This window comes from Stegostoma tigrinum, chromosome 7 (genome assembly GCF_030684315.1).
Source record: "Stegostoma tigrinum isolate sSteTig4 chromosome 7, sSteTig4.hap1, whole genome shotgun sequence".
NCBI lineage: Eukaryota > Metazoa > Chordata > Chondrichthyes > Orectolobiformes > Stegostomatidae > Stegostoma > Stegostoma tigrinum.
In genome coordinates this window covers 49,917,854-49,933,063 of record NC_081360.1, presented here as the reverse complement: position 1 = coordinate 49,933,063, position 15,210 = coordinate 49,917,854, and the positions used below count along the sequence as shown (strand labels likewise).

At 39.2% G+C, this 15,210-nt stretch overlaps 1 protein-coding gene across 4 annotated transcripts in view; it reads left to right on the top strand.

The window, feature by feature from the left end:
- LOC125454063 (cytoplasmic dynein 1 intermediate chain 2) overlaps window positions 1-15,210 on the top strand; it is a 78,705-nt gene that overhangs the window by 18,096 nt on the left and 45,399 nt on the right. For 2 of the 4 annotated variants that reach the window (XM_048534347.1, XM_048534344.1), the window contains exon 4: window positions 4,673-4,760. In XM_048534347.1, coding sequence (XP_048390304.1) covers window positions 4,673-4,760 — 88 coding nt within the window. Of the gene's footprint in view, window positions 1-4,621; window positions 4,761-15,210 lie in introns of all 4 variants that reach the window. The other 2 variants (XM_048534346.1, XM_048534343.1) reach the window with 1 other exon arrangement.

Genomic DNA, 15,210 nt, shown 5'->3' with positions numbered 1-15,210 from the left:
ATTCTCATATCCCCTCCAGAATATCCTGTCTGTCCTTACTCACACCCTCACTTTGTTTTGTATCTTCACATATGGCACCCTACGCTCCCTGTCACATTGCCCCCCTCACCCATTATCTCCTCAACTTGTACTATTCCTTCACACTACCATGAGAAAATCTGTTTAAAGCTGGCTAAAACCATATTTTTCAATAAAAATTTAATACTAATTCAAATAACTCTAGTAGTTAAGAGTTTAAAAAGATATAAGGCATGTTCAGGGAGTTGAATGGAATGAACTGAAATTGAGGAAGGGAATAAAAATGATGAGCAGTGCTGTAACGGAATTGACATGAGTTGGCAGGAAAGCTTGGATGAGTGAAAAGAAGAACTTGTAAGAGAACAGGATGAGCACAGAGCCAGAGATTAGAATAGTGAGACTGATAAAACAGTAACTTGCATTTATATGGCACCTTTAACACAAGTGCACTAAGGCATGTTACAGGAGCCTAATTGAAGAAAAAGTAAATGCATATGAGGCAGGTGTTGTAGGAACCTGAGGTCTCTAGGATTACAGTTGCCAGCCTTCAACCAATTCTATTCACTCCACATGATATCAATAAAACGGCTGAAAGCATCGGGTATTGCAAAAAATTATGGCCCTGATAACTGTCTGATAATTGTACTGATGGTTTGTGCTTCAGAACTAGGTGTATCCCTTGCTGAGCTGTCCCAGTAAAGCTACAATGATAGTATCTGCCTAGCAACAAAGAAAATTGCTCAGATATGTTTGGTCCACAAAATGCAGGACAAATCCAATCCGGCTGGTTATAGTTCCACCAGTCAATTCATGATCTTTAGCAAAGTGATGGCAGATGTTGTTGACCCATGTCAAGCAGCACTTGCTCAGTTCTAGCCTGCGTACTGATGCTCAGTTTGGGTTTTGCCAAGACCACTTGTCTCCTAACAATATTGTGCCCCTAGACCGAACGCTGACAAAAGAGCTAAACACCAAAGATGACGTATGTGTGGCTCCCTTGACATCAAGGTAGTATGTTAATGGAAACCTAGAAAAACTGGAGTCAGTGAAAATCAGAGGGAAGTGCTGGTATATTCGATGACAACCACATCTAGTAACAAAGTTGTAACAGTGTTGGAGGATTTGAAGGCCACCATACATTGGTGCGAACAAGTGCTTAATGAATTAGCCATGGGCCTGATTAGGATATGGACAGCAGTTTTGGATGGTTTCAACTTAAAGTGGATTGTAACATAGGATATCAGCCAGAAGATTACCAGAGTAGTGGACTCTAGCCTTAATAGGAGAACATAAGAAATAAGAGCAAGAATACGCTATCCAGTGATATCATGACAGCTGGAAAATGGAAAGCCTTCAAAAATGAGATAATGAGGGTCTAGAGACAGGATGTTCCTGTTAGGTCGAAGAGCAAGGCTAGTAAGTATAGGGAATGTTGGGTAACTAGAGAAATTGAGGTTTTGGTCAAGAAAAAGAAGGAAGCATAAGTCAGGTATAGAAAGCAGGGATCGAGTAAATTCCTAGAAGTGTATATAGGCAGTAGAAGTATACTTAAGAGGGAGATCAGAAAAGCCAAAAAGGAAATATAAGATAGCTTTGGCAAATAGGATTAAGGAGAATCCAAAGGGATTCTACTAATGTATTAAGGACAAAAGAGTAACAAGGGAGAGGATAGGGCCCCTTAAAGATCAGCAAGACTGCAAGTGTGTGGCATTGCAAGACATAGTGGAGATACTAAACAAATATTTTGCGTCACTGTTTACTGTGGAGAAGGATATGGAAGATAGAGAATTTGGTGACAACTTGAAAATGTCCTTTTTACAGAAGAGGTGGTGCTGGATGTCTTAAAATGCATAAAGGTGGATAATTCACCAAGACCTGATCAAATGTACCCCAGAACTTTGTGGGAAGCTGGGGAAGTGACTACCAGGCCCCTTTGCTGAGATATTTGTAACGTCAACAGCCATAGGTGAGGTGCTGGAAGATTGAAAGTTGGCTAAGGTGATGTCACTATTTAAGGAAGGTGGGAAGGAAAAGGCAAGGAACTATAGACAAGTGAGCCTGTAATCACTGGTGGGCAAGTTGTTGGAGGGGATCCTGAGGGATAGGATTTACGTGTATTTGGAAAGACAATGTCTGATTAGAGATAGACAACATGGCTTTGTGCATGGGAAGGAGGATTGATGAAGGTGGAACAGTGGGCGTGATCTATATGGACTTCAGTAAGGCATTCAACAAGGTTCCACATGGCAGACTGGCTAACAAGGTTAGATTACGTGAAATGCAGTGATACACAATTGACTCAAAGGTAGAAAACGGAGGTTGGTGGTGGAGGGTTGCTTCTCACACTGGAGGCCTGTGACCAGCGGTGTGCTGTAAGGATCAATGGTGGGTCTGCTATTTTTTTTTGCCATTTATAGAGATGATTTGGATGTGAATATAGAAGGTGTGGTTAGTAAATTTGCAGATGACACCAAAATTGGTGGCATAGTGGACAACAAAAGGTTATCTTGGAGTTGGGCCCAACATCTCAGGGAGGATGTACTGGCCCTGGAGCGGATTCAGAGGAGGTTCACAAGAATGGTCCCAGGAATGGAAAACTTAACATGAGGAATGCTTGGCGACTCGGGCTATACTCACTGGAGTTTAGAAGGATGAGTAGGGATATGATTGAAACTTACAGAATACTGAATGACTTGGACAGAGTGGATGTTGGGAAGATGCTTCCATTGGTAGGAGAGACGAGGACCCGAGAGCATGGCCTTAGAGTAAAGGGAACACCTTTTAGAATGGAGAAACTTCTTCAGCCAGAGATTGGTGAATCTATGGAATTCACTGCCACAGAAGCTTGTGGAGGCCAGGTCATTGAGCGCATTTAAGACTGAGATAGGTAGGCCCTTGATTATCAAGGATTACAGGAGAAAGGGGGAGAATGGGGTGTGGAATTTATCAGCCTTAAACAACATTTAAGAGGTATCTGGATGGATACATGAATCAGAAAGGTTTAGAGGCATATGGGCCAAATGCAGGCACATGGGACTAGATCAATTTAGAATATCTGGTCAGCATGGACGATTTGGACCAAAGGGTCATTTCCATGCTTAAAGCTCTATGACTCTGTCTGATCTCTCTTAACCTGCATTTTCCTGCACTATCCATGTCCCTTAAAGTTTTTAGAATATAGAAATGGAGACGTGATAGACTATTAGCGCTATTACACTTTCAATAATGTTGTAGAGATAATACTTAGCATTCTTTGTCTTATTGTCCCCTTCCCCTGATTAAAAAGGGAATTGTCTTAATGCTCTCAGGCACTGAGACCCACCTTTGCATTTGCATGACTTGTATTAAGGGTATATCTGAACTCCTGCAAAATTAATGATTTTGTTCTTGTTATGGCCAACATGGTAGAAATAAATACAAACAATTATTTGGTTCAACACCATGTGACTCAGTCCTGCTGAGGTATACAGGTATATAAACTCTTATTAACGTTCCGTATCCATTCACTAATTGACAGCAGTAGTTTTGCTTCTAGGTCTTCGCCACCAATTCTACTACTAAGAATTTACAATATGTACTGAGTTGACATGAATCTGTTTGACGTCTTGTTGTTTTATTGCATTATGCTGGTTAAATTTTAAAAACTGTGCAAATTGTAGATGAAGTTCATAAAAGTAGGCTTTTGTCTCTAATATTTCACGTATGATATGTGCACTGTTGGTCCACAAATCTTGACACTTTTTATACAGTGGGATCTTTTCTGGCCTGGAAATAACATTATTGATGTCAAACAACTTTGGGCTTTTTTTTTGCATTGATTATATGTCTGTTTATATAGGTAAATGTAATTAAACTTAAATGCCAAAATGAACTAGTTGTGCTGATTTATTTTGTGCTGTGTATATATGTGATGAAAGAGGTTAAAAGAATTATAAATTATGTTCATGTTAAATGCAAATTTTCTTGATGTTAAGATACAATTTTCTGAATTGTTTCATTGTATCATGTTTTACTTATATTATTCATCAATTTGTAAACAAAACATCACCTGTCATGTTCCAATTACCCTAATCACCGAAGGCATATCAGCCTAATAGGCATGATCCCTTTTCTCTGACCTACACATGACATTTGATTCCAGAAAGGAGCCTTTACACACTACATAAACAATTTATGTGTAGTATATTCATAAATGTTTATTTTGACAAATTGGAAAACAGGTGTGTTATTGGCTCTGAATGTTATTTGTATTAAAATATTTTGTGATTTGGTACAAATGATGTGTGAGTTTTTGCTCCATGATAGTATGTGTAAGTCAGCAAAAGGGATAGTGCATGTTTGGATTTGTTGAGTGACCTGCAAGTTACTGTTGTCTTATATTCGAGGAAAGCATGACTAAAGTGCACAGATGATTCCAAATTTATTGCATCCGAGCACTGACTGCATACATTGTTAAGTGCATGAAACACTGCATGGAATTTAACTTTGCTTTTTCCTTTCTCTCTTTTTAAATTTCATTTCATTCATGTATTTTTCTTTAATGCCATCATGTTTGTTTTATTCAATATTTCATGTTAAATTAATTTTGAAACATCATTACCAGTGCATCCACTACGGGTAGTAACAGCGGATACCTGTCTGTTTCACTATTTAGTCCCTCCTACATCTCCTCCCTCAAAATCGGTGAGTACACCAAGTGAGGCTGGAAGCCAGGATTCTGCTGATTGCAATCTTGGGCCAAGGTATGACCACTTATTTACATTTCACTCTGCATTTTTTTGCAGTATGTATGCAGTGTATGATTTCTGATGTGCATGAATTATATGATTTCATTGTCTCAAAAGCAAGAAATTTGTTCATTTATGCAGTATTTCCTCCCTTTACATTTTTCAGAAGCTACATGCGTGATTTTAAGGTGGTTATAAATGCTGTTTTTCAGGCAGCTGCTGGATGATGCATGATACCAGCATGGTGACTGCTTTCAATTAAATACTTGCTCTTGTTTCTTCCTCACCAATGATATAGTGCCATGCTTTTGCTTAACGTCATATTAGAACGTAAGAACTAGGAGCACGTGTAGGCAATTCAGCCCATCCAATCTGTTCCACTATTCAATTTGATTATGGCTAATCTCATCTCTGCCTCGACTCCATTTTCCCAGCCCGTCTCCTAAGCCCTTAACTCTGTCTTGCTGCTGTTCTTGCATCCATTGCACCCTATAGCAATAATTACGTCGATTCACAACCCTTTGAGAGAAGTAATTTCTCCATCTCTGTTTTAAATTTCCAGCCCTTAGCCTAAAATTATAATCTTTCATTATGGATTTCCACATCTACTGTATGTCTATTTTGTCAATGCCCATATTATATCTTTCTTACATCAAATAGATCTCCTCATTCTTCTAAAGTCTAAACAATATAGGCCAAAACTATTCAATTTTTCTTTATAACACAGAATTCCTATCTCTGGTATCAATCTAGTGAACCACCTCTGAACGGCTTCTAATGCAGCTACTTTCCTCCTAAAGCAAAGGGACCAAAATTCTGCACAGTACTCCAGCTGCAGCATCAGTAAACAAGACTTCCTTACTTCTATATTCTATTTCTTTAATAATAACTGCCAAAATTGCATTTGGCTTTCTTATTGCCTACTGTACCTGCATGCTCGTTTCCTGCGATTTCATGCACAGCGACACCTCGATCCCTCTGCATCAAAGCACTCTGAAGTTTCTCTCCATCTAAATAATAAGTTTCCCTTCTATTCTTCCATGCAAAATGATGCACTCGACACTTATTCATATTAAACTCCATCTACCAAATTTAGACCCATTCACCTAACCTATCTATATCTGCTTGTAAATTTCATTTATGCAACTTGCTTTCCCACCTAATTTAGTGTTATCTACATGTTTGACTATCACACTCTCTATCCCTGTATCCAGGTCATTGACATTGATTGTAAATAGTTGGGGCCTGAGGAATAAATCCTGTGCCACTCCACCAGTTACATCTTGCCAACCAGATAAAAACCCATTTATCCTAGCTCTCTTTTCTGTTAGTGAGCCAGTCCTCTGTCCAAGCTAATATGTTATTCCTAATCCCATGGTGATCTTATCTGGTGTATTAAAATTTAATGTGGCACCTTATCAGATGCCTTCTGGAAGTCCAGATAGATGACATCTACAATGTTCATTTTGGTAGTCACATCTTTAGCAAATTAGTCAACTGTGACTTATTCTTAATGAAACGATGCTGATTCTGATGCATTGCATTTTGTCTTTCCAAATGCCCTGTTATCACTTCTTTCGTAATGAATTTTAACAATTTCGCAGTGACAAACATTAAACATTCCAGCCTATGGTTTTCTACTGTCTGCCTTCCTCCCATTTTGAGTAAGGGTATTTTATTTTAGCATTTTTCCAATCCACAGGAACCTTTCCAGCTTCCAGGGAATTTTAGAATAACCTGTTCTCTCTGCTGCTAGTTTTAAGACTTAGAATGTAGGCGACTGGTGACTTCTCTGCCTTTAATCACAATAGTTTTCTTCGCACTTTTTCCCTAGTGACGATGATTATTTTAAGTTCTTCATTTTCTATAATCTCTACATTGCCTGTTTCTCTCAGGATGATGTGGAGATGCTAGTGTTGGACTGGGGTGGACAAAATCAGAAGTCATACAACAGGTTAAATTCCAACAGGTTTATTTGAAATCACAAGCTTTTGGAGCACTGCTCCTTTGTCAGATGAAGTCATTGTGCCAAGAAAGAATATCTAATCTATTCAATGATCTCTCCTTTGAGTCTACCCTTGTCAATTTGATTAATCCAGTCTATATGCATATTAAAATTACTCATGATTATGGCTGTACATTTCTTATAAGTCCCCAGTATGTCCTGGTTTATACTTGCCCTATTATGAAACTACTGTTTGGGGACCTATAGATTACGCCTTCTCGGGACTTCCTTCCCTTGCTATTTCTTAATTCTACCCAAGCATCCACTCGCTCCATCACCGATACTCAGTAGCTCCAGTGTGTACTATCTACAGGATGCACCGTAGAAATTCACCAACAATCCTGAGACAGCATCTTCCAAACCCACAACCACTTCAACTAGGACAAAGGACAGCAGATATATGGGAGCACCTCTACCTTCAAGTTTCTCTCCAAGCCACTCACCATTCTGAGTTGAAAATATATTGCTGTTCCTTCGCTGTCACTGGATCAGAATCCTGGAATTCTCTCCCTAGAGGCATTGTGGGTCAACACACAGCGGTTGGACTGAAGTGGTTTGCGAAGGCAGCTCACCACTGCCTTCTCAAGAGCAACTAGCGATGGGCAGTAAATGCTGACCAGCCAGCGACACCCACATTCCAAAAATGAATTCAAAAAAATCTCATGCTACATCTTGCTCTCTAGTGCCTTTATAATTTCTCACTAGATCACTGATCTTGCTGTTTGCTAATAAAGATGTACCACATATTTTCCTTCCTGTTTATCCTTCTGAAACACAGAGTATCCTTCAATATTCCATTCCTAAACGTGGTCAACCTGCAACCATGACTCAGTTAAATTGCCAACAAATCGTACTCATTTATTTCTATTTGCACTGTTATCTCAGTAATTTTATTCTGAATGCCTCATGCATTGTATAGAAAAGAACCCTTTGAAAAAAAGCCCAGTTGAAAACAACTCTCGATTCTAATTCCACGTTCTCGCCTTGTATGCCTTGGCATCGCAAATGCATGTCTAAGTACTTAAATGTTATGAGGGTTTCTGCATCTCAAAAAGAGAGTTCCAGATTCCAACCACCACCTGAGTGAAAAGGTTTTCCTCACGTTTCCTCTAAATTTCCTGCCCCTTATATTAAATATTTGCCCCATTGTCATTAATTCCTCCATCAAGGAGAAATGTTTCTTCCTGTCTACCCTACCTATGTCTCCCTGTATTTTATTCATTTCAAACAAGTTCCCTATCAGTCTTCTGTGCAGTAAGGCGTACAGCCCCAGTCTTCCAATCTCTCCTCTTCACTGAAATTTTCCAACCAATAGCAGCATCCTGGTAAATCTCCTCTGCATCCTCTCCAGTGCTATCACATTCCTCCTATAATGTGGATTCCAGAGATGCACACAATACTTTAGCTGTGGCCTAACCAACGTTTGTAAAGTTCTAGCATAACCTTCCTGCTCTTGAATTCTGTCTTGGCTGGGATTGTTGTATTGTCTAACCCTATCCATATTCCTTTGTGACCCGTCTATGCAATGTGACATTCACACGTTCTGTCCCTTCCTTTTTTATTCTGGTAACAATTTGCCATATCACTAACTTGCACTCCTACCTTCTCCTTTAATTTTTAATTTTCAATGCATATGAGCCATCCTATCCACTATTTTGTTTCAATCCCCATCTACAGTTCTAGCTCTGCAATTCACCAGTACTTTGGTCCCAGTATGATTCAAGTGGATTCATCATGCAGTAATGGGGCTATGTTTAAGATCTTGAAGTGGGAACTAATTCTGCTTTTCTTTTTACTATGCTGTTATGTGAATAATTCCTCATTGTTATATTCTAGATTCAGAAGTATCCTAAATTACATAATGAAATATTCTGTCATATTATCATTATCATTAAATACAAGCATGTGTAGGCCCAATGGACTGAATCTTCTGTTGGTGTTGATATTGTCCTTCTGATAATATTTGATTCCGAATTGCTTCAGGGAGAATAGTTTTGTGAAGTGCGTTCCCAAAGATAATTGAAAATCCAACTTCCCAAATATCATCAATAATAGTAGTAGGGAAAGATGAACTTAAATTAATACTATTACAGGGAAAAAGTGTCACATAAACTATTGAAACTAAAGATCGACAAGTCCCCCATGGCCAGAAACTATGCTAGAGACTTAAAAGAAGTAATGACACAGATGATGGATGTATTGATTATAGTCTTCCAAAATTCCTTCAGTTCTGTAAGGGTTTTGCTGGACTGGAAAATAGTGAAAATAGGTTAAAAGAAGAAATCTGTAAGTCAGTTGGCCTAGGCTCAGTTATGGGAAGCCACTACAATCCATTTTAAACAAAACTACAGCAAGATTCACAGTAAATTATGAATTGTTCAGGGAAAGCCAAAATAACATTTTGATAGGAAAATTATTTTTAACTAATCGATTAAAGTTTTTTTTTACTAAATAACAACCATGATGGATGGCATGAAATCTGGTAGATATGTTGTGCTTGGACTTCCAAAAGTTGTTTGATAAGATATACCTCAAAATTGTTACCCGAAATAAGAAGAACATGACTTTAGGGGTAATACATTAGACAGATAAAGGATTTGTTAACTAACAAGAAGCAGAAGATAAGGATAAATGGGCCATTTTTGGGTCGGCAAGTTGCTGCTAATAGAGTGCCACAGGGATTAGTTTTTTTGTTCATTTGTGGGATGTGGGCGTTGCTAGCTGACCAGCATTTGTTGCCGTCCCAAGTTGCGCTAGAGAACGTACTGGTAAGTTGCCTTCTTGAATTGCTGTAGCCCATGTGCTGTGGGTTGACCCAGAATGCCATTAGGGAGGAAATTTCAGGATTTTGACGAAGGAACAGTGATATATTTCCAATTTAGAATAGTGAGTGGCAGGGAGGGTCCCATGTACTTATTGCCCTTGCCTGTCTAGATGGAAGTGATCGTGGATTCGGTAGGTGCTGACTAAAAATCTTTGGCGAATTGCTACAGTGCATCTTCTAGATAGTACATGTTGCTACTACTGAGCATTGGTGGCGGAGGGAATGGATGTTTGTGGATGTGGTGCCAATAAATGGGGCTGCTTTGACCTGACTTATGACAAGCTTCTGGATGATACTGGTTAGCACTGCTACCTCACAATGCCAGGGACCTGGGTTTGATCCCAGCCTTGGGTGATTGTCTTTATGGAGTTTGTACATTCTCCCTGTTTCTGCTGGGTGCTCTGGTTTCCTCCCATAGTCCAGAGATGTGCAGGTTAGGCCCCTTTGCTGCTTCGTTCTTTCTAAAAGAATGCTGCATATTCTTAATCTTAATTGTCTCTTTTTTAGAAGGAAACTTTATGACTCTGTCTCCTGGTTCTTGTGCCCAATTTCTCTCTCTCCTGATCTTTGTTTTATAAAGCACTAAATATTCACCATAATGTCCTTTTGAAGTCTTCATTAAATAAATATAAACATATTGGCCTGTAACCTTGTCAAAATGTCACTGAAAGGGGACTATTAGTAGCAGACAACTTGGAACTCTGCAGCTTTGGACTCAATATCATGTTTAGGACATCATCAACTTTAGGACATGAACACTAGACCCAAAAGGTTAATTTTGCTTTCTCTCCACAGATGCTGTCAGACCTGCTGAGTTTTTCCAGCAATTTTTGTTTCTGCATCTGCAGTTTTCTTACAATTCCGACTCTGATCAAATTAGATCCAAGAAGACATAATGGCCTAGTGATATTATCGCTAAACTGTTAACCAGAAAGTTGGTTAATTTTCCTGGGCCTCCGGTTTGAATCCTGCCATGGCGGATGGTGGAATTTGAATTTAGTAAAAATCTGGGATTAAAAATATAATGACCATGAATCCATTCTCGACTGTTTGGAAAAACCATCTAGTTTACTAATGTCTTTTGAGGAAGAAAATCTGCCATCCTTAACTGGTCCAGCCTGCATGTGACTTCAGGCCCACAGCAATGTGGTTGGCTCTCAGTTGCCATCTGAAATAGCCTAGCAAACCAATCAGTTATACCACAAGGACAGTTAGGGATATCCAGTTAATGAAAGCCAGCTAATGATGCCCACACCTCAAATGAATTTTAAAGAAATCTATGGTGTGGAACGGAAAGTAGGTTATTAACACCATCTTGCAAATTGCAGATTCACAGGACCCTGGTCCAGAACTTCACCATTGCTTGTGAGTTAATAAACACTTGAATGATTTGAAAAGTTTGCTCAAGGCTGGTTTCAGTTAAGAAGCACTCAACGTTTGGGCGCCTGGCGTCATGAATATGTTTCAAAGGGAAGAAGTAGAATTCTTCTGATTTTGCACAGACAGTCAGCAACTGTTAGATATTTCTCTGTGGTCTCGGTCAGAAATACAAGTTACTATGGCCATTGTTAATAGACAGACTATTGGATTCATTAGCAGGTGCTGCAGTACTTGTACAGGATGACTGTGAAGCAGTGTGGAGCAGCTCAGATCACTGAACTGAGGAAGAGAAAAGAATCAAACTGTGACATCATTTGAAACCCATGCTTTGATTAGTTGATAAATATTGTTGCTTTGTTTCTTATTCTCCAAAGTTAGGATGTAATTCTAAGGAGTTGGGAAGCAATTTTTTGTTTGTTTTGCTAAGTGTTAAGTAAAGCATTTCAATTAACCCCCCTTTTTAAGTGACAGAGGAAGCATTTGTGAGTCTCTTGTTCAGTAGTAAGTTTCATTACCTAAGAGAGATCTGCCTGGGAAACTCTGATTCCGTGGAGTGTATATCCTGTTCCATGTGGGAATGCTGCAAAAGTACTGGTGATGTAGATAACTATATGTATGTGAAGTGTCATCAGCTGCAACAGCTTGAACTGCCAGTTCCTCTGCTTGAGTAGCGCTGGCGTCATTGGGGTGCATCCATGAGGTCAAAAGCTTTGTTGGTTGCCTGTTTATAGATGTGGCCATTGTGTAACTTAACAGTCTGCAGGAAGTGAATAAATGGATGACCACCTGACAGTCAAAAGGAAATAGACAAGTAATGTAGTTGCCCTGAGAACATCTAGCTATTCAACTATCAATCAATTCTGAATATCATTGGAAGTGTTGGTTTATTTGAGGAGTGCAGGTATGTCTAAATCCATGACACTAGGGCTGATTCTACTGTACAGTGGCCATGGGGAAGACTAGTACAGACATAGTTTTGGATGGTATGCCACCTTCCTGGTGCCAGGGTGAAGAATGTCACTGGATGTTTGTAGAGCATCCCGTGGTGGTAGGGTGCACAGCCAGCTGTCATGATTCATCAATGAGGTAGGTAGAAAATGAAATGTCCTGCAGTCAGAATTTATTGAGCTAGGTAGGAAACTAATAAGCAAACCCACCTCCATAGTAGTAATTCTGTAAGTGTGTATAGAAGTAAAAGAATAATATAAAATGAAATCCAAAAGTCTTCTATAGGTATATGAATAGTTAATATGCAGTAAGAAGGCCATGAAAGCAATTTATATATGAAGATGGCAGGAATGGCTGAGATATTAAATGAATACTTTGCCTTTTCTTTATCAAGAAATAAGGTGTTACCTTGAAGTAGGAGGTAGCTCTGACACTTAAAGTATTTAGATTTGGTGATAAATTATTGATTGGCTGTCTGGGCATAAAAGTTGATCAAACGCAGGGCCTAGATAAATTGAATTCAAGGCTGTTGAAAGAGATGAGAATCGAGGTTGCATGGACATTAGCATGGACTGTAAAGTTCCTCAGCTGTAGCGGTGGTGCCAGAGGACTGGAAAATTACAGATGTTACAGCCTTATTCAAAAAAAGGTATAAAGTTAAGTCCAGCGACTGTAAATCATTCAATTTAACCTAAGTGTTGGGGTAGTTTCTAGAAATGACAATTTAGGTCAAAATTAAAAGTCATTTGGGTAAATGTAGGTTAAGTAAGCAAAGCCAGCATTGATTTGTCAAAGGAAAATTGTAGCTCACCAACTTGCTTAAATCTTCTGAGGTAACCAAGACAGTTAACATGGATAATGTTGTTGCTGTGGTATACATTGTCTTCCAACAATATTTGAAGTAGTTTTGGAGAACAGACTTGTGAGCAAAGTTAGAACTCATGGGATAAGGAGGACAGTAGCAACATGAATACAGACTTCGCAGTGTGATGGAATACTCCCCAGTTATCTGGATGAGAGCAATTTCAGCAGTACTCAAAAATCAGATTCTCTGCAGGACAAAGTAGCCTACTTGACTAGCACCACATCCACAAAGAAACGTTCAGTCTCCCCACTACTGACACGCAGTGGTAGCAGTATGTACCATATGCAAAAGCACTGGAGAAATTCAACGTCTCCTTAGATAGCAGCATGACCACTTCCATCTAGAAGGACAAGGTTAGGAGATGGATAGGAACCTTGCTGCCTGAAAATTCTAATCCATGCCACTCCCCCCCGACTTGGAAATATATAATCATTACTTGATTGTTGCTGGTTTAAAGTCCTTGAACTCGATCCCCAGCTGCATTGTTGATGTACTTACACTAAATGGACAGCAGTGGTTTGAGTAGTCAGTTCACCATCACCTTCTCAACGCAAAATAGGGATGGGCAATAAATGTTAGCCTAGCCATCAAAGCCATATCTCCTGAATAAATTTTTAAAAAGCTATTTTTCAAACTGAAGATTTATGCTGGACTTGCCCAAGGTTGAAAATAGGAAGCTTTCTCTTCCTATTATATATTAATGACTTAGACTGTGATGTACTAGGCAGAATATCAAAATTTGTGGATGATACAAAACCTAGAAATATTGTGAACCCTGAGGAACCTACTGTTGAACATCAAAAGGACATAAACAGAATGGTAGAATGGTTGGACAAGTGGCTGTTGAAATTTATTGTAGAAGACTGTGAAGTGATTAATTTTGATAAGCAAGCAGGGAGGCGGAACAAAATAAAGGTGCAATTCTAAAAGAGGTGCAGAAGCAGAGGGGCCTTCGTGTGTGTGTGTGTGTGTGTGTGTGTGTATGTACATCATTTTTTAAAGTGGCAGGAAGGATTGAGAAAGCAACTAATAATGCATTTGACAACCAGGCTAATTAACACTAGCACTGACTGGGTGGTAAAGGCAGGGTCAGATGAGGCTTTCAAAATGGAATTGGATCATCATCTGGAAAGAACAAGTTGTAAGGCTACAGGGAAGAGGCAGTGGAGTGGTATTAGCTGTATTGTTCCTTCAGAACACTGGCACAAACCTGACAGACCAAATACCTCCCATTATGTTTGTAACGATTCAATGATTCTATGAAACCTAGTAGCAACTTTGACTCCTTCTTCATATACTTTGTCAGGAGTGAAAATTTACCAAATGGGGAATAACATGATAGTTAGTAGTTAGCTGAAGGGCCTGTACTGTGCTGTAAAAAAAATTAGGCTACAGGCTTTTTCACAAATGATCACTTTCCTAACTAAATTTCAGATGTAGGCAGTTTCACATTACCCTGATGAGAGGTACATTGACACAAAATGTTAGCTTTGTTTTTCTTGAAAGATTCTGTGTTACCAGCTGACCATTTCTGATTTTGTATTAAAATTGGTAGTTCATGTCTTGGCCAGAGATCTGAGATCCATTGTTTCCAGCATTTTGCCTCTACAAAATGATATTGCTGCTTTCGTACGTGATAATGGTAATCAATATGACTGTCAAAATGAGGTTCCCACTTGCATAGTGCAGGTGTATGAACTATTTGGAATGCAGGTGGTAAGTTTCCCCCCAAAACATTTTTAGAACTTTGTGCAGGCTGAATGCACGATGATGTACTTCAAAAGCTACAATTTTCGGCTATGTTAACATAATTGAACTTATGTTCTGTTTAACAGAGTAGAGTTTTAATTCATCCAGTGGTCCTTGAATTGCAACTGAGTACTTTTTGCTCAACATTCACTGGCAGTGATAATGCAGTAAACTTGTCCCGACGGGCTAATGAGTCACAAGAAATATTTATGGTTTGGGGTGCCCAGTGTTCACGTTTTTGAAGCTTCTAACTTGTGCCTACCTTAACGAGAATAAAAGGCACCTTTACGTATTCATTATCTCATTTCCCTGATCTCACAAGTACGTTAAAACAGAATTACAGAAAAGCCTGTTTCTTGTGGAGCCCGACTGATCTTACAAACTACGGATCTACTGAAATTGTGTACAGGATCCCACTTCCATGTCGGAGAGATGTGTGATAATAAGAAAGTGAAACCTGAACCTCAACATTCGCCTCCACAGGTTGGTTAGCAATACAATTGCTGTTAAGAGCAGAGTTCCACACCTTGGAATTGTGGATTGATGCAGCTTAGAAGACCATTCAGTCCACTGTGCTCTTGGAAAAAGCCATCCAATAACTACTACTTGCTGCCTCTTTTTTGAGCCCAACCTTTCTTTTAAAACTTCTCAAGCATTTGTCAAGTTGCCATCAGTGGTAAATTTTTCACCATGT